The sequence below is a fragment of the Lissotriton vulgaris genome, chromosome 2_1 (assembly GCF_964263255.1).
Source record: "Lissotriton vulgaris chromosome 2_1, aLisVul1.2, whole genome shotgun sequence".
Classification (NCBI taxonomy): Eukaryota; Metazoa; Chordata; class Amphibia; order Caudata; family Salamandridae; genus Lissotriton; species Lissotriton vulgaris.
In genome coordinates, this window is record NC_141687.1 from 464,384,168 (window position 1) to 464,407,395 (window position 23,228).

A 23,228-nucleotide genomic window follows, 5' to 3' on the forward strand; every position below is an offset into this window, starting at 1 on the left:
AAGTAGGGAGGCCCCCCTCTCCAGGGAGGTGCAAAGTCTAGTTAGTGTTGCTCCGCCAATCATGGATGTAGCTGCGCATGGGTCTTTTCCTACATAATACAAGCAGGCTGACTTTGAGACTGGGCTTCCTTAAAGGACTTGAGCTGTGGACGTAGAATGGAAGAGGCCTACTTCTGGTAGGGTGGGAAGGCACTAAGCAGCTTCACCTACACAGCTTACCTCTCAACCTTGTTCCAGCCTTCTCATGCAAACCCCTCTGCCCTGGACCACTCGTAGGTTGCACATGGTTGCTTTTTCTCTAGGCTAGGCCTGCAGCTCTCTCCTTCACTCTCGAGCTCAGAGTCACTATAAAGAGTAGCTTTCTTTGATGTATTCTATCTCACTGCTTCTTTTCTGAAATTGAAGTTCTCCCTTTTATTTTGTTCGAGAATGACAGAACACTGGAGTTGAAGCAATGAAAAGAAAGTATGATTTTTGGGTCAGAAACGTAAATACTTATTTCTTATTGAAAGGTTTGTTTATTAGTATTTTCAATGCAAACACATGCCACAACGAGACAGTGTGTCCCCAAACTGAAGTACTTGAAGCCATTTCACTGCTTTAAGGCTCATAACCACTGATACATTTATCCTAGTGGAGAATGCTAGAATCAGCACAGGCCGCCAGCTTTTTATGAACTGAAAATATCTATTTCTATTTTAGGAATACAATCGAAAGCAGAAGTAATACGTGCACCGTTTGTCTGCGTGGGCAAACAGACGGGCTACATTTAGAAATATGTTTTAAGCGAACAGGAATTCTCCTTGCAGTATTCTGTAGCAGATTTACCCTCTTTTAAAAAGATCAGTGCATTACATTAAAGCTCTAATGCAAATACAACCCGCCCCATATAAAAGGCAACAGAGAGACATTGTTGTTCTTCCTCCGACATGCAACGGAGGTGCCCACCACCATGTGTCCCCTGCTGGCCTGGTACCAGGGCACCCTCTAGAATCGAGGTAATCTTTTAATACACCCAGCTCAGGCCGTGTCGCTTGTATTTTGGAGATTAGTGAGCCTTTCTGAGCGCAGTTTCTTTGGAAGAGGGGATGCTACTGTAATTGACAGACTATCACAGCATCTGGTATACAGTTAAACCTACAGCAATACTCGGCCACATTAATTAGAACCCAGACTGCGCCAGCATGGCCCCAGGAGAGGCCCGGGCTGTCAGATGACATTAACGCTTACACATCCACAGTGCCTCGTGAACCAGATCTGAAGCAGGTTATTAGAAAGCTTTTAAAACGTGTCGGAGAATTATTCAGCAGCAGCTCTGGTGGTGGGTTTTCAGGTACCTCAACGCTTTCCTTTTATAAATCGGTGTACAAAATCGAGTATGTATTGTATTCCTGTTGTTTCGCAACGTTTCTACTAAAATAATGAATATAATAATAATACTAATAAAAAATTGGCGATAAATAAAGGTCAGATACGTATTAGCAGAGAATTAGCAGGCACGATTATTTCTTCTTTTCAGTTAAGCATTATTATGGAAATATACATTATTCCTATTTTCAGAGATGCCAGTGTAAATATTGAAGGCTACCCGGTGGAAATCTCTACTAGAATGATCTCGAGTGCCATGCATATTAAATTTAAAATAAATAGTAGCAGAAAATGTAATCAGTCAGCAGACACAGGTCGAGGAAGTGGGTGACAGAGGGTTTAATCTCTTCGAAAGGCAGCTCCAGATTCAGTCAGTTAAACTTTATATGCTTAAATGCTTAGGATATTTTTCCGGCAAAAATATAATTTAGGTAAAAAAGGATATTGTGTAGTAAAGTATTTTTAAGAATGAGTTGAGAGAACAATGCGTTGAAGTACCTTGTCATGAGCACGCAATGGTACAGTAAAGCGAGCCGAGACAGGGATACTCATCAATACCCATATGGGAGCTAAAAAGTGGGGCGCTTGAACAGCAAACTGCAGTGTCAATTAACAGAACCCCACCAACTTGGGAATCCCTAAAGGGTGCTTCTAAGGCTGCATACAAGCCATCTAGCGCCTGTTTGCAGGATTTTGCTGACTGCATTAAGTTGCATTCTGCACATTACCTCCTCCTAAGTCTTCCTCGCCACAGTAATAACGTAGTGAGCTTCAGCTCCCCCACAGAATCCTCCAAGCAATTTAGCGCTCTAGCCTACTCATCCCTCCCTAATATGACCGACCACCTTCACCTCTGATCTACCATAAGAGGAGGCACGACCCACCTCACTTCCTGTTTTTTTTTTGTTCTGCTTTGCAGGTTGTACAAGCAAGTCACAGGTAAGTATATATATATATATATATATATATATATATATATATATTTTTAGTTTGGTACCTTGCATATTGGGAGGCCCGGCTATAGTGGGCTCTTACTGTGTGTGCGAAGCCCTGCTTCACCGGGCTCATGTACGCTCTGTTTCCTGCGCTGCTTTCTTTTTTGGCACGGGCAGTCCATGAGGACGGCACTGTGACTACTGGTTTCCTTGCAGGTCGGCTGACATGAACGGCTTAGTTTTTTTGTGTGTTTTGGGCTGTGGTAGGGCAGCCAGCTGTTTTGCAAGAATGCAAATGAGCCTCAGTTAGGGGCAGGCCCTAGTGTGCAGCCTCAGGCAGAGACCCCTTCTTTGCAGGCCAATCCAGCACATGTTCTAGGCTGAAGGGGCTAATGCATTTAAGGGGTGTGAGGACCCGTCATCTCCTAAGAAGCAGCGTCATGAGCCTTCCACTAGTAAAGAGGCTGTAGGAGAGAGGGATGTTCTCAGGGGCCGATAAATGCAAGGGCAGGTACTTAAGCAGGTTCTGCAGCATATCAAAGATAATCTATCTTTCTCTGTGCCCCAGGTGGCATCCCTCACTCCTCAATCAGGAAGGTGATGGATAATAAATGGCAGGACATAGACGAGCCTTTTTTTCCATGGTACTTGTCTAAGCGGTATCAGGACTTTGCTAAGTATTTTCCAGTGGCGGTGAAGGTAGGCTCCATGATGGCTGCATTGGCTTTTCCAGGGGGCTATCGTTTTATTGGATGCCTCTCCTTTGGACCCGGTTGACAAATGGGTGGAGTCAGCAGTCAAGAGATCTTACGCCGCAGCTGACTTCTCCATTAGGGCCTCAGCTCATCTCTCCTGCACAATCCAGTCCCTCTTGAAGGACTATCAGTCTCTAGCTGAACTTATGGAGCAGGGGGTGGACATCATGCCTACCCTGGCTGTCCTGGAGCAACAGACCAGAATGTTGTTGTACATTTCCTTTGATACCTTGGGGGCCGTAGCTGCCTCCACAGACGCAGCAATTCAGGCCAGGCGCCAAGTTTGGTTGTGCCTTTGGAAGGCTGAGGTGGCTCAGATTGCCCTTCTAATGAAGATTCCTTTCTCTTATTGGAGGAGATGGTGAAATAGTCAGTGGAGGATACGAAACTGTTGGCTCCCACTTGACCTTCAATTGGTAGATGTTTTGGCCACAGGAGAGCCTCAGTCAGTCTTCTACTCCTAGGGGTAACCTTCCCTTTCATGGGAGGGGACGCGGCTGGGGTGTTCCTTTCTCTCACAAATCCCAGTCTCAGCAGTCCGATGTTGGTTCCATCCTGTCGGCTAAGACTAGACTATCCGGAGGGCCCCAACGGTCAGCTTCCTATGGGGTGTCAATTGTCGAAGTTCATGGTGAATTGGAGGGGGTCACTCTCCGACCAGTGGGTATTGAGGATTATTGAGATGGGATACATTGTTATCTTCGATTCTCCTTCCTAAGTTATTTTGTTCACACTCCTTTGCCCTAAGCTGCAGCAAAGAGGGAGGCTCTTTAAGCAGGTATTCTGGGTCTTCTCGCAAACTGTGCCTGCACGTCCAGTTCCTGCTTGTCAGAGGGGTCAAGGTGTCTACTCAGTCCTCTTCCTGATAAGGAAGCCATCTGTGGTTTCCCTCCTGTTTTTTGGATTTATAGTGGGTGTACTCTTTTATCCCTCATGTTCTTTTTAAATTGTTGTCTTTGCAGGAAATCCTTCCGTTGCAGGTTCAGGTAGAAGTGGTGGCATCATTGAATCTGCTCGATGTCTCTCTGCATGTGCCAATTCATCTAGCATCCCAGCGGTTCCTCTGGTTCTGTGTAGGTCCCAAGCGTTTTCAGTTCCAGGTACTGCCTTTAGATTGTCCTCAGCCTTGCTGGTTTTTTACCTGTTGGCTCACTTGGTTGGGCTCATACGTAGAGAGGGGATTCAGGTGCTCCCTTACCTTTATGACTGGCTGATTTCAGCCTTTTCTTTTTCCAAGGGGACTATTCACATCCTGAGGGTCTGCAAGATTCTGGAGGTCCACAGTTTTTTTGATCAACCACAAGAAGCCACAAATGGTTCCCACCCGGGACCTGATGTTCATTGGGGGTCACCTGGATAGGTGTTTCTGTCGGCAGACAGGAGAGCGTCTTTAATGAGGGACCTGTGATGCCTGCTCGAGAGAAATTCAGCCCCAGGGCATCAGGGGTTGAGCTTTTAGGGCTTGATGTCAGCAGCAATGATTGTGTTACAATGAACTCAGTTGCACATGTACCCGTTTGTGGTCCGTCTCCTGTCAAATTGGTCCCCTTGTTCCGCCTATTACAGTCTTCCGATGGTAGTGTCCCCTCAGATCCGGGTAGCCCTGGGGGGTGGTGGCTGGACGAAGTCCATCTTGCGAGGTATCTTCCCTTTCTGGTGTCCTCCTCTGGGGTTGTGTCCATGGTTGCCAGCAAGCTGGGCGGGAGGGCAACTTTGGATTCCTCTTCTGTTTAGGGGAAATAGGAATGCCTGCTGGCTGGTTGTTCTTCCAACTTCAGGGGGCTGAAGGCTGCTCAGCTGGCTTGTTTGGAATTTCGGCCAGCTCTCAGGGGGCATCATGGGCTGGTACGGACAGTCAGGTGGGGGTGGGTTCAGTCAATCACCAGGGGGTTGAGGGTTCAGTCCTTGTGGCTCCTGGCTCGGGATATTCTTTGGGTTTTTTAAACTTTATTTTCCAGTTTTGACAAACAAGCGTTATAAAGATGGTACATTGCAAGTCGCATCTTTGAAGATAACAAGTTCCATATATAGTAAACCAAGCATGGCATGCTCAAACATATCGATGGAAGTGAGCGGTGAAATATGGCTATGCATCAAAGACATACATTGTACAAGAACCAAGCAATACAGGGATCCATGGTGGAAGGAGACAACATCGTCTACAGCAATCGAAATCAACCAAGCAGCATGGCAACAATGACAATGATCAAATACAGACAATTCCCCCAATATGCGACTAAAAGTGGACACCTAGTCAACCCTCTCAAGGACAATGCCACTTGCCACCTGTGAGTACTGCGCTGCCTTGCGTCTGGCTATGTACTCCCGGTATGGGCCCCATATGTCCACTGGTCTAGCTAGGGATTAAAGTGGAAAACTCCTCACAATTTACATTGCAAAAAGCAAAACTCCTGAGCCACGTCTGCAAAGTGGGGACTCTCCTGCTTCCCCACAACAACGCAATCTCTCGCTTGGCCAACAGGAAGCCCAAGGCCGCCAGCTTCCTGACCTTCCGAGGGAAGTTGGCCACGTAGCCCAACAACGCAATCTCAGGAGTGGGTAAAAGCATCATGGATAGCATGTCCCCTAGCGTTGAGCGGACAAGGGTCCAGAACTGATGTGTCCTAGGACATGTCCAAGCGAGGTGCGCAAAATCTGCAAATAAAGAGAAGCACTTCTGGCAGTGGTGGGGTCGGGTGTGATCTATTCTATTCTATGGGAGTGTGGTACATTCTGCGAAGGAACTTAAAATGGAGTACTTTGTGTCTGCTGTTCAATGACACATCCTTGGTGGCCCTACAACACTGCTCCCACTGATCGTCGGAAATGGGTTTACCCAGCTCCACCTCCCAAGCTGCCTGCACCCTCGCGTCGGACACTGGCCGGAGTGCACTACACTGCTTGTATATTTTTGAGACCAAATGCGCGCCAGTAGGGCTTTGTATCAGCAACGTCAGTGGTCCAGTAGGGCTTTGTATCAGCAACGTCAGTGGTGGGGTCGGCTCAGGGGCGACAGGGAAAGGATGGGAAAGTGGCCCTAAGTATGGAGCGTACACACGTCATAACAAAGGAGTCCATAAAAGAGCGTTCACTGAATCGGATCTCCTCTGACACTGAAAAGGCATGACCCTCAGGGAATAAATCTCCGACCGTACCAATGTGGAATTTCTCCACGGTACGTTAGACCAAGGTTTCTCCCGTTATTGGGAGCAGAGAGGGGTTAGGCAGAGGCAACTCAGGAGAGTACAGCGACTCGAGTCCCAGCAACCTGCGCAGTCTGTCCCACGCCCAACACGTGGTAGAGACCGTTTGAACATCCCGCGGATCACAAGGGAATCCTGTAGGAAGGAGAGTAGCAAGCTGGCGTGGGAGTACCAAGTCCGCTTCCGGTTTTAAAAATGGGACACGTGCGTCCGGGTGAAACTAGACATGTGCATAGCAACATTGTGCTATCAGGTAGTACAAATAGAAATCCGGAACCCCGAAACCCAGAAACCCCCCTCTCATATGGTAGAGTCAGGGTCCGCCAGCAGACTCGAGGAGTCTTATCTCCCCACACGAGTCATAACAGCAACGTACGCAGTTGCGAGAAAAAGGTCTTCGTAAGAGGGGTGGGGATATTATTAAAAGGCTAAAGAAACCGGGGCAGAACCACCATTTTAATTATGGCAACTCTCCCGACCATAGACAGCGGAAGTCGTAACCATTTCACGATCTGGGATTCCAGAGAGCTAATCGCTTTGCCATAATTAAGCCTAATCATCGTAGTCGTATCGAGATGGACATGAACCCCAAGATACTTAACCACATCGCTACACCACTCCAAAGGAAACTCGCAAGTCCAAGCAGTCGTGCTAACTGTGAGAGGGAAAATAACTGTCTTATGCCAGTTGATGCTGAGCCCAGAAACTTGCCGAACCTAATGATTTCCAAAATCAGGTTTTCCAGATTGAAATAGGGCATCTGAACCTATAAGACCGTGTCATCAGTGAATTTAAGAGGGGACACGTACGAAATTGGAGGCCACGGTGCAAATGGTTCTCCTGAAAATGGCGCACCAAAGGGTCCATTACCAGAATAAAAAGTAGCGGAGATAACGGGCACTCGTGCCACGAGACAAAGTGAAAGGGTCGGAGAGAGTGCCGTTTAGATGCAGTCTGGCGGTCGGACTGGAATACAGAAGAGCCACTGCAGAGACAAAACATTCCGATATGCCCATCTGACGCATGACGGACAGGAAAAAAGGCCACTCAAGGGAGTTGAATGCCTTTTTAGCATCCAGGAGTACAGCGGCAGCAGGCGTGGAAGGGTAAATCCAATGCAAAACAGTATATAAGGTCCTAAGATTAAGGGAAGTGGATCTATGTGGTACGAATCCAGACTGTGCTGGTGAAATGATAGATTCCATTAACAAAGACAATCGAATAGCTACGACCTTGGCCAGTATTTTATAATCGAGGTTCAATAATGACAGGGGTCGGTAGGAGATGAACAGTTTAGTGTCCTTCCCAGGTTTGGGAAGGAGAATAATAACTGCTTCCCTAAATGTTGGGGGGAGGATGCCCACCTCCAGTGCCTCCGCATAGACCTCTACCATCCACGGAACCAATATGCCCTTATACGCCTTATAAAAATCAGCAGAGAACCCATCCAGCCCCGGAGCCGTAGAGCCCCGCAAGGCATCAATGGCCTTCACAATACTATCTGGTGTAAAGGGGACTAACAGAAAGTCTTGCATGTAACGTTCTAAATATTCCAGAGCGATTTTCGCGAGGTAATCTCCCTGGTCCCTCAGATCTCCAGTGAGTCTGGAAGTATATAGTGTTTTGTAATAGGAGAGAAAATGGTCACAGATATCCGGGGTGGTATATAGTGGGGTGTCGTTAGGGTCAGTAATTTCAGTGCTGTATGCGGAGTTTCGTGGAGGGCGCAGAGTGTTTCCCAACAATTTGCTGGGTCGCTCACCCTCACCATATCCCCGCGCCATGTGTTGTTTACTGAGAAATAGCAACTCTCGCTCTGCCGCCTCTCTAAAGTCAATCAGCAGCGCTAAACGCCTTGCCTCTCCCGTACTGGAGACCGCAGCAAGTAATTCACTGTCCAACGCAGCGATATCACCTTCAATGCGATTCAAAGTGGAGCGGAGGTCTCGCAGGACTCCAGAGTGCTTGGCAATGCAGACCCCTCTAATATATGCCTTGAAGCCTTCCCAGAGTGCCGCCCAAGTGTCCACAGATCCTGTGTTGATGTCAAAGTAGTCCTCAATCGCCTGTCTGATTTTTCATTAAAAAACGGATCTAACAAAGCGCTTCTGGGAAACCGCCACTGCCTCTCGTAACCCCCCGGCCTAGGGACATTCAACTGTAACACCACCGGGGAGTGGTCCGACAGCGTGCAGGGAAGGGTAAGTATACCACCCAGCCAACCCGCCACCCCCGGAGAAACCAACCAATAATCAATCCTGGTCCAAGTGTTATGAAACCCCGAAAAGTGCGTACAATCCGGAAGGTGTGAATGCAGTTTGAGCTCAACGTCTACCAAGGAAAACTGAGCACATATGTCTTTGATGGCTTGTCGAGCCCGGGGCTTTGTATCAGGGGAGGTAGAAGTGCTGTCTCTAACTGGGTCAAACAATAAATTGAAATCACCCCCAAGGATCAGCAGCCCGGGGTCAAGTGTCAGAAGCCGTACCTGTAAGTCATGGAAAAAGGCGGGGGAGTCTACATTAGGGCCATAAACCCCAACCAAGGTAACCTTATGTCCCATCAATGAACCAGTGACGATCAGGGTGCGGCCCTTAGCATCCAACAGGATATTGTGAAGCGCAAAAGGGACCCATTTGTGTATGAAGATTGTGACCCCCGAGCGTAGCGACTGTAATTGGAAAAAAACCTATGGGTACCCCAACTCGCCGCCACAGGGGAGTGTTCCGACTCGCCGCCACAGGGGAGTGTTCGGAAGCTGACAAGTGTGTCTCCTGCATGAAAACAATATCAATGTTATGTCTTACAACGTAGTTGAGGACTTGCCTACGCTTTCTAGTATTGTTAAGCCCTCTAACGTTCCATGTCATCAGAGAGAGCCCGGAAGGACCGGGCAGATGTCCTAGCCTAACCATCCACACACCGTCACATCAAACGCGTAGTAATACATGCCTGAGTCACGCCATACCTTAATAACTGGAGCAAAGAGCTGGCAAAACCCACTGTAACTGAACGAACAATCCCCCCGCCCCACACCCAGCCTCCTACCAATCCCAAAGAGGCACATCCCAAACCACTAATCAAGAGCAAGTGCATTGCAAACTTTAACAAACCTATAGGAGCAAAAGAAGCACATTGCGAAGCAAAAACACTAAATAAAGACATTGCGGTATTCACCATAAGGCATGGCAACGCCACGCAAACTGGGCAATAGAATAGATGACATCATTGCATCAGAAAAACATGTGTGAGTAAACTACGCACAGCAGAACATAATGAAAAAATGTAATAAGTCAGTTAACCAGTCCCGGGTTGGTAGAAGAGCTCTACGCTGTTCTGTGAATCCCCCTGTGGCAGGGAAGCAGATCGTGGCACACCAGATGCGCCAGCACGGTTCTTCTTATAGTCCTGGCAAAATTCCTGCGCCTCCGTCGGATTGTCAAACACTTGAAATTTCCCGTCGACATCCACCTTTAGTCTTGCCGGATACAGCTTGCCATATCTGAGACCCAAGTTCTTCAAAGTTGCCTTGACCCCTTGGTATTTACGCCTCGCCTCCTGTACCATGATGGTAAAGTCAGGGTAGACAGCCAATCCTGCCATTGGACATCTCCCAAATTACAAGCGGAGCGGAGAGCGGCACCCCTGTCTCTGAAATTCATGAGCCTGGTAATGATGAGCTTTGTCAAATTGTAGCTAACTCTGATCAGGGTCTTTCTTCCCCATCTTGTTGAGAAAGAAAAGAGGAACCTGACGATGCAAGAGCAAATCTGTTGTTATGCCACGGCCAACGGACAAATAGGTTACAACCAAGCACGTGGGAGACGCTCAGTCAAATTGCCAGGAAGCAGAGTCCACACGTGGCAAGCTCCGTAATGCGGCAGGTGCAATGATTGCAGGCGCCAGATGAAGCAAAGAGAAGCCCCCTGCCCGTAGTGGGGGAGAACTACATTTGACCAGTGCAGGGGCAGGGTAAAGTGACCGGTTGGCTTCTGGTCTACACGGCAGCTGCTTTATGACGGATCGCACAGCCCACGGTGGCACGGGGAACCGTAGCAGGCTCAGATCACAGTGAACCAGGATGCACCCAAAGTACAGATGAGACGCAAGTTGTAGCAGCCCCACAACAGGTGGCCGGGCATGGAACCGTTACCAGATATCTGCAGAAAAATGGGGTTTCAGGGCAGCCAGTGGTCCCAGTGGAGCCTCAGCAAGGGGTAAAGTGGAGCTGGTGACGCATACAAGGCCGCAGCAGCAGCACCCAGGGCAGGTAGCCGCCTCTCTCAAGCTGGTGTGCACGCAGGAAGGGCTGGGGGAGGGGGGAGTCAACGCGTCCGATTTGGCTGGCGCCACCATCGCCCCACATCCAAGTATCGGGGCCTCCCCACAAGCCCACCCCCTCCCCCGCCAAGCTAAATATGACAGGCCCCGGCTCGGGCCGCTGACAAGGCCGCAAATCCCCGAGAGCGTACCGCAGGCAGCGGGGCCCGATCGGATGCGCGCGGGGGGGGGGGGGAGGGGGAGGAGAGCCTGCAGGAAGGAGCGCTAAGAAGCGGATGGCAGTGCACGGGCGGTCGTCGGGGCAAATCTCACCACCCCATCAGATGCGATCTACTCTGGCAACGGAGGTCGCCAGGCCGCGCCAGTCCACCGTGCCGGTCCCCTCCCCTCCAGATTCGGTTCATGCAGCGCACCGTGCCAGACATCAAATTCGTCCCCCCATACTCTGGGCACTGCAGGAAGGTGTCTCCTGCGGAAAAGGAGGTCCTACATCGAGCTAAACAGCAGCATTCAGGCCCGACCGGCAGAGCTTCAGTTAGATGCGGCCATCTTGGTTGCCTCCGTTGCCACGCCCCCTAGCTCAGGAGATTCTGACCTGGGCGAAGAGCAATGTGTTGTTTCTGCGGGCTGTGTACCTCCCGGGGAGGGAGAATTGTGCGGCAGACCACCTGAGCAGGGTCTTCACCTCATGATTTCAATCTCATTGTCGTTGGGGTGTTCCAAGTGTTGCAGAAGAGGTGTGGGTGTCTGTAAGTGGCCTTTTTTACAGCCAAGGACAATGCTCTCCTGCCCTACTTCTGCATGATTACTCCTTGTCCAGAGCCGTGGTGGATGGCTGCAATGTCATTCAGGTGGTCAGTAGACCTGCTTTTTGCATTTTCACCAATTCCATTGCTTGCCAGGGTATTATACAAAATACACCTGGAGACAACGTTTGTATTGTTGGTGGTGCCTGGCAGGGTCCAGCGCCCATGGTACGCACTGCTTAGGGAGTTTGTGGAGAGCTTGTGGAGTGTTGGGGGGGGGGTTCTAGATCATCTGTATCCTCTGAGGGGTTCGTTTGCCTGATTCAGAGCTCCAGGCGTCCGGCATCTCTAAGGTCTTATTCAAGTCATTTGAGGGTGTTTTGTAGATGGTGTCTCTCCAGGAGGCTGGACTCTAGTTGGATGGATCCATTCAGGCTCATGGATTTTTTCCCTGATGATTTTTCGTTGGGTCTGGCTCCCTCTACTCTTCAGGCACAGTAGGCGGGTTTCCTGGATTTCCAGCGTCTCCTTTTGGATGGATTAGATACTTTAATTTCCTGGTTGGTGCCTAGTTTCTTTCTGCAAGCCAGAAACCGGTCCTTGGATGCTTGATTCCGGACTAGGAAAGACATGGCTTGGTAGTTCGGGCTGGACTGTTCCCATGAGGCACAGGCTCAAGGCTGATTTGCATATAGCCATTGTCTGACCTCGGGTGGTGTGGAGTGCAAAAAAACGATGGATTTAGGCCCAGATCTTTGTACTGGGGTGAATGTAAGACATTGTTCTGCATTCTGTCCATCAACTGTGTTTTTTGCAATTTTCACCCCGAGTGGGCTGGGTATGCACAGACGGGAGTCCCAGGCACTCCACATCACTGGAGTCAAGCTATCCAGGCTGAAGAAGGCTGATAGCCAGAAACCGGTCCTTGGATGCTTGATTCCGGTCTTGGAAAGACATGGCTTGGTAGTTTGGGCTGGGCTGTTCCCATGAGGCACAGGGTCAAGGCTGATTTGCATATAGCCATTGTCTGACCTAGGGTGGTGAGGAGTACAAAAAAACGATGGATTTAGGCCCAGATCTTTGTACGGGGGTGAATGTAAGACATTGTTCTGCATTCTGTCCATCAACTGTGTTTTTTGCAATTTTCACCCCGAGTGGGCTGGGTATGCTCAGACGTGAGTCCCAGGCACTCCACATCACTGGAGTCAAGCTATCCAGGCTGAAGAAAGCTGATAGCCAGAAACCGGTCCTTGGATGCTTGATTCCGGTCTAGGAAAGACATGTCTTGGTAGTTCGGGCTGGACTGTTCCCATGAGGCACAGGGTCAAGGCTGATTTGCATATAGCCATTGTCTGACCTAGGGTGGTGTGGAGTGCAAAAAAACGATGGATTTAGGCCCAGATCTTTGTACTGGGGTGAATGTAAGACATTGTTCTGCATTCTGTCCATCAACTGTGTTTTTTGCAATTTTCACCCGAGTGGGCTGGGTATGCTCAGACGTGAGTCCCAGGCACTCCACATCACTGGAGTCAAGCTATCCAGGCTGAAGAAGGCTGATAGCCAGAAACCGGTCCTTGGATGCTTGATTCCGGTCTAGGAAAGACATGGTTTGGTAGTTCGGGCTGGACTGTTCCCATGAGGCACAGGGTCAAGGCTGATTTGCATATAGCCATTGTCTGACCTAGGGTGGTTTGGAGTGCAAAAAAACGATGGATTTAGGCCCAGATCTTTGTACTGGGGTGAATGTAAGACATTGTTCTGCATTCTGTCCATCAACTGTGTTTTTTGCAATTTTCACCCCGAGTGGGCTGGGTATGCTCAGACGTGAGTCCCAGGCACTCCACATCACTGGAGTCAAGATATCCAGGCTGAAGAAGGCTGATAGCCAGAAACCGGTCCTTGGATGCTTGATTCCGGTCTAGGAAAGACATGTCTTGGTAGTTCGGGCTGGACTGTTCCCATGAGGCACAGGGTCAAGGCTGATTTGCATATAGCCATTGTCTGACCTAGGGTGGTGTGGAGTGCAAAAAAACGATGGATTTAGGCCCAGATCTTTGTACGGGGGTGAATGTAAGACATTGTTCTGCATTCTGTCCATCAACTGTGTTTTTTGCAATTTTCACCCCGAGTGGGCTGGGTTTGCTCAGACGTGAGTCCCAGGCACTCCACATCACTGGAGTCAAGCTATCCAGGCTGAAGAAGGCTGATAGCCAGAAACCGGTCCTTGGATGCTTGATTCCGGTCTAGGAAAGACATGTCTTGGTAGTTCGGGCTGGACTGTTCCCATGAGGCACAGGGTCAAGGCTGATTTGCATATAGCCATTGTCTGACCTAGGGTGGTGTGGAGTGCAAAAAAACGATGGATTTAGGCCCAGGTCTTTGTACTGGGGTGAATGTAAGACATTGTTCTGCATTCTGTCCATCAACTGTATTTTTTGCAATTTTCACCCCGAGTGGGCTGGGTATGCTCAGACGTAAGTCGCAGGCACTCCACATCACTGGAGTCAAGCTATCCAGGCTGAAGAAAGCTGATAGCCAGAAACCGGTCCGTGGATGCTTGATTCCGGTCTAGGAAAAACATGGCTTGGTAGTTCGGGCTGGACTGTTCCCATGAGGCACAGGGTCAAGGCTGATTTGCATATAGCCATTGTCTGACCTAGGGTGGTGTGGTGTGCAAAAAAACGATGGATTTAGGCCCAGATCTTTGTACTGGGGTGAATGTAAGACATTGTTCTGCATTCTGTCCATCAACTGTGTTTTTTGCAATTTTCACCCGAGTGGGCTGGGTATGCTCAGACGTGAGTCCCAGGCACTCCACATCACTGGAGTCAAGCTATCCAGGCTGAAGAAAGCTGATAGCCAGAAACCGGTCCGTGGATGCTTGATTCCGGTCTAGGAAAAACATGGCTTGGTAGTTCGGGCTGGACTGTTCCCATGAGGCACAGGGTCAAGGCTGATTTGCATATAGCCATTGTCTGACCTAGGGTGGTGTGGAGTGCAAAAAAACGATGGATTTAGGCCCAGATCTTTGTACGGGGGTGAATGTAAGACATTGTTCTGCATTCTGTCCATCAACTGTGTTTTTTGCAATTTTCACCCCGAGTGGGCTGGGTATGCTCAGACGTGAGTCCCAGGCACTCCACATCACTGGAGTCAAGCTATCCAGGCTGAAGAAGGCTGATAGCCAGAAACCGGTCCTTGGATGCTTGATTCCGGTCTAGGAAAGACATGGTTTGGTAGTTCGGGCTGGACTGTTCCATGAGGCACAGGGTCAAGGCTGATTTGCATATAGCCATTGTCTGACCTAGGGTGGTGTGGAGTGCAAAAAAACGATGGATTTAGGCCCAGATCTTTGTACTTGGGTAAATGTAAGACATTGTTCTGCATTCTGTCCATCAACTGTTTTTTTGCTAGTTTCTTTCTACAGCGTCCACGGGTGATTTGTCCTTCCCCGGCCTGGGATCTTCTTTTGGTGTTGTAGGTGCTGCAGGCTACACCTTTCAAGCCTTTGGATGAGGTTGGCATCAAGTTCTTAACCATGACGGTTGTGTTTTTTTTGGTGGTGCTAGAGCTAACAGTGGCATTGTGTCGGCTGGGAGGTTTGGGGAGTTGGAGTCCTTTTTATGGTCTCCTCCTTTCTTGAGGGTGTAGCCTATCCGTATTGTCCTGCGGTCTGAGCCGAAGTTTTTGTCCAAGATCCCTTTAGTGTCTAATAGTTCCAGGGAGGTTGTTCTGCCTACTTTTTTTCAAGTTAGAGGATAAGGATGTGGAATGGGTCGTGCCTCCTCTTTTGGTAGGTCAGGTATGAAGGAATTCATCCATGTTAGGGAGGGATGGGGAGGCTAGAGCTCTAATTTGTTTGGAGGGTTCTTTGAGGGAGCTGAAGCTCACTAGGTTATTGCTGTGGAGAGGAAGACTACACTGGGAGTAATGAAGATTACTGGTAAGAAACCGGGGTATTAACTGTGATATGCCTGAATTTAGAGATTTTGCATTCTGGATGAATTTCGAATTGAGAATTAGCAGAACAATCGAAATGGTTTGTTAATGTTTTTCATTCTGGGTATATAATAATGTCCCGAAGTCACGGATTGAGCACTTATTCAATCAATCTTTGAATGTAAGTCCAGCACCCCTTTTAAAACACACTTTATATTATGATGGTGCAAGTGTGCAATTTAAAAGAACTGTCTGTCGTGTGCACAAGTTGCAGACATTGCTATTCTCGACGCGGCCTCTTACCAGATCTGCTTTTGACTATGATCCAGGGTAACCTGTGGCAGTTTCCAGTTTGTGTTCATTATAGACAAAGCTGAACAAACTGGCAAGCGAACCGCAGGCTGAGCAAACAGAGGCAACAAAAGCTGCCACTTTGCCATCACTCACTCTCTGTTGCTTTATCGCTTCAGCGCCTCTTTCTCACTCTTTATTTCTGTTTCTCTCGCATTCCTTCTCTCCTCTCGCCCGTTCTCTCCCTCGTTCTTCCTTTCTCAGCCCCTTTATTTACAAACCCTCGCTTTTCTCTCACTCTCTCACACTGTCTCCTCTTTAACTCTTTCACACCTCCTTTCTCTCACTCTGCCCTTCTCTGCCTTCCTCTGTCCTGTGCGTCTCTTTCTTCCTCTCTGTTTTGTCCTCTCTCTCTTTCCATATCGGGCTCTTGCATATCCTCGCTCAAAAAGTGTTTGGCGAACCTTTTTACATATATGGAGCGCGATAAAGGGACATCCCCTCCTATTTATGAGTTGCAAAGGTGTGTAAACGAGGCCGCAAACCGTTACTCAGTTACAACCCCCAGAGTTTGTGGTGTTACTAATTCTTGTCGGGTGTTTCAGAGGCTCGCTGCCTGCTACCCATTATGTCTTGCAAACTGGATGTAATTTTTTTACCAGGCATTTTTACCTTTAATAGACGTTTTGCTTTTAAAAAATGTTTCCTGTTTGAGACTGTAAATGTAGAAACAGGGGTCTGCTATCCCTTGCGTCGCTCCATCTTTGCATTCACAGGCAATAACAGGGAATCACAAATTGCAACAAACCTAACTAATATTAAGCAGGTCGTTTTAACACCCCATGTGAATGGACAATTTACTCTACGGTCTATTAGTGCACGCATCGTTTTTCAAATTGTACATCCTTTTGCAACCCCCATATTTCCTCTGTTGACTTATTAAAAAAAGTCAAAATCAGAAGACTTCATCTCAATAATAGGACATTGAGTTTCTTGAGAATTGACTGTTTTACAGTATTTTAAGAAGAATATTGATGTTTTCTAGGTTGCATTTGTAAAACAGTGCACCATGACGATTTTTATAGAGGGGCGTTGTATGCTTTGATATCTGAGGGCGTCTCCTCTGCTAAGGCGGAGACGCTTTGCACCACTGCTTTTCAGCAGTGCAAAAAAAAAAGAAAAGGAAATGATTATACCGCAATGTTATTATTTAATTTTTTTGCCTGCTGCAGTTAGTTTTGGGGTTGGGTGGGGCTTGGCTGTCATCACAGCCAGCAGGGGGAGGAGTAGTAAGTGCACTTAAGTGCGCATGATGGTTTAGCGTCCAATCAGTCATGCACACTTACCATGTTCTCCACCCAGCAGAATTGCACAGCCTGGTGGAGAACATGCACAGGCTCCCACTCCCTGTCTGAGCGCCGAACCATGGCGCTCATACCAATCAGGACGCTGCTATCATGCTGGTGACAGCAGCGTAATGATTGGCTAGGGGAGTGTAGGAGCTTGTGTACTTCCGTATCACACAGGAGAAGCGACCAGCTGGCCAATAGGTAAGTGATCTTATCTTTTTTCTTTTTTTATACACCCTCCCATCTATTCCCCCCGCACGCCACTACAGCCTGGGAGCAGCTGCACCTGCAGTTACCATATATCCCAATAATCCCAAAACATTACTTTCTGAATTGTTACTTATTGCTTCTAACTCACACTATATTGAAGAAGTAATGAAAGTACTAACGTTTGTGTTACAGATCCTACAAAAAATGTCTCCAACATCTCTTAAGATGACATTGAGACAACTGAAAGAGGGTTCATCCATGACTCTGCAAGACGTACTTAGGATGGAATACCGGCTGAGCCAGGCATGCATGGTAAGGCAGATCATTGGGAAATGTAAATACTCATTGCACATTTGTTGCAAACCGCAGTACTACCTTACTAATTGTTCAGACCAATGCTCTTGCTAGTTCCTATTGATTATGAATTCAAAGCACCACCCGAGTTGTACACCAGTAGCAACAAATTGTGGTTGGATATTTAAAGTTCAATGTATAAGCACTAATGTCACCAACATCAGTATTATTTTTTATTTTTTGTGTTGAAATCTGTTTATTAAAGATTTTCTATGGAACAATACAAGGCCTGGTTATCAATGCTGAGGACGCACCACATTTACATGCAATACAATATTACAGTTGCAAGCAGTAATACACAAATATCACAAGAGCGCTTAAGGTGTTACAGGTGCAGATTAACCTACAAGGGGACGCCCAGGTAGATATACATGTCATAAGTCTAGAAACATTGAAACCAAACAATATAACTAATGCAGGTCAAAGGTGCGTCCCAAGAAGGTGCCTAGCCCAAACTGCGCCTTCGGGTGGTACACTAGTGGGTCTCTGGGATAGTCTCCGGGATGGTGTGGGTAGAGTGAAGGAGGGGGTTGAGGGTTGCTGGGCGAGGGTCAAACGCAGCCACCACCGCCACAGTGTCTTGCGGGTCCGCTAGAAAAAGAGTTGTAGTGCTTTAAGCCTGGGTGGAGAGAAGCAGGTATACTTAAGGCGAGAGGAATAATCTATAAGTGGTGACCAGATGCGGACAAATTTGGCAACAGTTTAGGCCAGTTTGCGGGACAGAAGTTCCATCACCATAACATGCCAAAGACACTTGAACCATTGAGGAATGGATGGTGCTGTGGTCCTCTTCCAGGCTAAAGCTGTCAGCTGTTTTGCGCTGCCTAACATATGGCTAATGAACCTTCAGTCATTCTTCTAGTTAAGGAGGACGGACACCCAATATGACCGTGTTGTAGGAGGCCGTGATTGGAAATCCTACAGTGCCTTTTATGTGACCCAGGATCTCCTTCTAATAAGTAGTAATGAGGGGTCAAGACCACCAAATGTGGCAGAAGTCCACCGGTTCTGTTCCTCAATGCCAACAGAGAATGGTAGCAGTAGGATAGATAGTGTGCAGGTGTGTCGATGTGTAGTCCCACTGTGTCATAGATCTTATACGCTGTCCCTCGTTGGGGTATTCTTGTCATGGTTTTGGGAATGTCGAACCAAAGTGTTTGCATTGCTTTTGTGAGATGCAGTCTTTAGTGCTAGTCTGCCATTGCGTTTGGAACGTGTGGTTGTGGGAGGGTGTAGAGTGTTGAAGTACTGGGTAGGTTCTAGATATCACATCCCTCATGCTATCGTGTCACCTAAACATTTTCTTGAAGGGGGTGCACACCTGTGTGGCTCCCTGTGCATTCAAGGGGTGGAGCGCCCAGTGACTTAACTCACAGTATTGTAGTTGCATTGATTCTGGCACTTTGAAGTCCACTTTGCATTCATCAAAGGGTTTGATAGTGCCTCCTGCAAAGAGATCATGCAAGGTTCTTCACTCACCGGCCTCCCAGCAGGGGACTGTATGAGGAGGGTTCAAAGGCGAGGGTGAAGTCTGGGTGATGGGCAATTGGCATGTTGGTGCAAGAGAAGATGGTATGACCCCTCCTAAGTACCAGTTTGTACCAGATTTCGCGGACCGTCTTTGTGGGGGTTGCGATATATGCACTCCGGCACCAGGCGTGTTTGGGAAGCTAAGCTAAAGTCCCACAGGGGATAACAAGCCACTGCTTGGTCCATGTGGAACCAGTGTTTATAGCTTTTGTGGTCGACCCACTCGGATATGTATCGGCGATGGGTTGCCCAAGTGTATTTTAGGAGGTTAGGACAGCCAGGCCACCCCTGTCACTGGGCAGCATTAACAAAGAATTAGATAGGCTGTGGTTTTTACCGCCCCTGTTAAAGGAGAATATGTCTTGCAGTAGGTGCAAGATGTCATCGGAAGGGATGGTGGTAGTAAAGATTGAAAAAGAGAATCCTGGGAACGACATTCATTTTGATAACACTGAGCCGGCCCAACCACTATACATGCAATAACTTCCAGCTGAGGAGGCCTTCCTGGATTGACTTTAGATATTCTAGCCAGCTGGCTTGCATCCAAGAGGTCAGAGTGGAAGTTAAGTTAAGGCCCAGTATCGGAATGTGTCGGAGGCCCACTGAAATGGGGCTAGTAGTTGAAGGGCGGGGAGATCCTCCTTGGGTATTGAGAGGTACTGGGCATGCTATTTATTCATATTAACAATAAAGCCTGAAACCATTTCAAAGGCAGCGAGGCAGTGTACAGCCAGAGGGGTTAGTAGCGGGTTGAGTGAGAGTTAAGTAGTAGATTGTCCGCTAATAGACTTATTTTGTGGGACTGACCACCAAAAGTGATGCCCTCAATGCCTGCCGTCTGTCGTATAGTAACGGCTAGGGGCTTGACTGCCAAGGCAAAGTGGAAAGGTGATAATGGACACCCCTGACGGGTGCCTCTGGTAAGGTGGACCGGGCTCGTATGCTGCCCATTAATGCGAATTGAGGCAGTCTGTCAGACGTAGGACATCATGATCATTCCCGGACCCAGACCCATCTTATTGAGAACCGCACAAATAAAGGTTCAGCTCACCATGTTAAAAGCCTTCTCTGCATTGAGCGGGAGAAAGCACTCTCGGATATTGCAATAGCAGGATTTTTCTACCAGGTGTGCAGTCCGGCGAATATTAACCACACCTTGCCAATTGCAAATTAATCCAACCTGGTGTAGGTCTTTAAGGCTGGGGAGATATTGCGCCAATCTGTTAGGCAGGATCTTCATAAAGATGTTGGTGTCTGTGTTCAAAAGAGCTTTTGGTAGAAAAGATGAACACAGTGTGCGGTCCTTTCCTGGTTTGGTATGAGGGTGATCTCAGCAGCTTCCATGGTAGTTGTGAGACCTGTTTCCTGGGTGAAGGAGTTAAACAGTGTCAGTAGGTGATCTTGGAGACTGGGGAGAAATGCCCAGTAAAAGGTGATGGGGAGTCCATCAGGTCTGGTGTCTTCACGTTTGGAAGCACAGTGTAGCTCTGCTTGTGTGATGGAGATGCCTAGAATTTTAGCATGCAGAGTTTTAAGGGGAACCAAGTCGCAATTGCATAAGTAGGCATTTAACAAGGCCGAAGGTCTGTTTCTTGCTGTGGAGGATTTGGTAGTAGCTGTGAAATGCCTGTTGTTTTGCCATTACGGCGGTTGCTCAGGTTGCATCACCCGTCTAAATTATAGCAATATGGTCCTTAGCTTGGTGTTGGCACAGTTTACGGGCAAGCAAGATGCCAACCATCAGCCCCTTCATAGTATTTATATTTCAAAGCCAGTAGGGAGCGTTCAGCCTTATTGGTCTATGAGCTCTCAACTGTCCCTGCAGAATCGCAAGCTGTCTGTTGTTGAGCCTGGTGGGAGCAGTCTGGTCGAAACATTCAAGGTCTTTAATCTCAGCCATCAGGTCTGTCTCCACCAACGGGACTCTTTAGCTCTTGCAATAGCGATGGTCGGGTCCTTCCCCTGATGGCAGCCTGAACCCATCCCAAAGTGTGTGAGGTGATATGTCTGGGAGGACGTTGAGTTAAAAATAATCCACAATCCCCTTTTGGATCTGCCCTGTGTCTACCGGCTCTCTAAGTAGTTGTGGAGGAAATCGCCACCGCGGCGGAGCCCAGCGCAGGCCTGTGTTAACAGCCCATACCAACTCCACATGTGCATCATCTGAGATTGAAATGGCCTCTGTTTCAAGGTCACGGAGGAGTAGGGAGTAAGTGAAGAATAGATATTCAATACGTAGTAGGAGGCATGGACCCGAGAGGAGAATGAGTAATTCCATTTATCTGAGTGTCTTAAGCTTAAGATGATCAGACATTGCTCCCATGCCCTGGTAGGAGGCCGTGCTTCGGTCTAGATCTGAGTCCCAAATCAGGTTGAAGTCTCCTCCCACTGTAATGTTGCCCACCTTGTTTGTCAGCTGGTGCTGAAGTGTTCCTCGAATGTAGCGGTCCTGCTCCTGGTTGAGGGCGTAAACGTTAAGCAGTGTTAAATATGCCCTGTTAAAAAAAAATCCTGTCCTAGGTAGACGTCAGGACCATGGAGCAGAAGCCTGCCTGGTACAGATTGGCTACTCCCAGCATTTGTGTAGGAATGTGGGCCAAAAAACGATGGGGGTATTTCAGGTGGGACATGCGGTGTCTGTCCTCCCTTAGGAGGTGTGTCTCCTGAAGAAAGATGGCATCTGGGTCCTGTTGATGAATGTATCACCAAATTTGCTTTGAAGGTATCACCAAAATTGATGTTGCTTGTTAAACGAGTTCAGGCCTGGACGTTGTGGGAGAGTAATTCAGTATGCTGTGCAGTGTCCATGGCGAATTTAAGTAGCTGCTGCATAAAGCGGGTGTGCACAAGATAGTGCTTTGCAGGACACTTTTAGAGCGGGCCAGATGAAGGGCTCCCACATCCTCGGTGTTGAGGAGTCGGAAAGCCGGTAGTCTTGCATTCATTTTGCCGTGGTTGGAGCAGGGTAGCCATACGATCAATGAAGCGCAAGCCTATATGTGGTAGTGTGGAACTCCGACCAGTAAGAAAGGGTTAATCATCCCCCACAAGACACCTGACCTGGAAATATCCGAAACAAATAAAAAATACAAACAGAGAGCCAACACGACCCAACAACACCATCCGAGCCCTGCAGAGACTTGTGCAACAGTACACAGGTCCCGCTGGAGATGTCACCCTTATGGGTTACAAATCGAGGTGGGCGGGTCACAGGGAATGATTGATGTCCCAACAATGGAGAGTGAGTTAATGGTAGTAGCCATAGGGTGGACATGAAAGCACAACTCGTATTTGCCTCCGGATACTTGTGTACTGCCTCAACCTAGGCTCAAAGCCCAAAGGTTGTCTAGGATGCATCGTGAAAGTAGGGGGGCCCCCCTCTACAAGGGGTTGCGTAGTCTAGTCAGTGTTGCTGTCAGCTAATCGTGGATGTAGCTGGGGATGGGTCTTTTCCTATATTTTGCAGGTGGGCGATAATGTCTTGCTTGGCTTCTTGAAGCGCATTCTCCTTTTTGGCTTGTCTGGGAGCCTAGTGTGTAGTGTGCACCAGACTGGGCCCCACGCCTCCCTGGTCGTCTTGCAAACTGGGGATGTGTCTCTGTTAGATGTGTGGTCTAGGATGTCCAACAACTACTTCACTTCAGCCACAGAGCATAAGGACTGCTGCTTCACCTTCCAGTGAAACATAGGAGCAAAAAGGTGGCCCCACTGGTAATGGATGTGTAGTTCCCTTTATGTATCAGTGATCTAAGTTGTGGAATACACTCCCCCCAGACATCCGGGCTCAGCCCAACCTTCTCTCATTCCGCAAATCACTTAAGACCTGGCTGTTTCCCTAAATCTCTTTTTCCTCAACTCTCGTCTGACTTTTCACTAGCGCTGGGACACTCACGGGCAGCCATGCGCTCTATAAATCTGTAAAATAAAATAAATAAATAAATCGGCTTGAAATAACGTCTCTTACGCAGTGTAAATGTGGAGAGATTCTGAAAGAGTTGAATGGTGTGGCCAGGGAAGATCAAGTCTGCTTTTCCCCTGACTGTACGCAGGATGGTTTCCTTTTCAGTAAAGAGGTGAACTTTTGTGTGGATGTCTGGGATGGCATTTGGAAATCCAGGTGCTGGGGACATCCGATGGGCTTTGTCCAGGGTCAGCGGAGAGGCCTCCACATAACCCTGGATCATCTGTAGGAGCTCAGCAGTGGCCAAAGGGCAGGAGAAAAGTGCCTCTGAAACAATTTCCTATATGGCGGGGGCATGCACCTGAG

The 23,228-nt window shown here is 48.3% G+C and overlaps 1 protein-coding gene across 1 annotated transcript in view; it reads left to right on the plus strand.

Annotated features, from left to right (window-relative positions):
* HIBCH (3-hydroxyisobutyryl-CoA hydrolase) overlaps nt 1–23,228 on the plus strand; it is a 1,142,718-nt gene that overhangs the window by 1,044,287 nt on the left and 75,203 nt on the right. Inside the window, exon 12 of the mRNA XM_086955371.1 lies at nt 17,270–17,389. Coding sequence (XP_086811497.1) covers nt 17,270–17,389 — 120 coding nt within the window. The remainder of the gene's footprint in view (nt 1–17,269; nt 17,390–23,228) is intronic.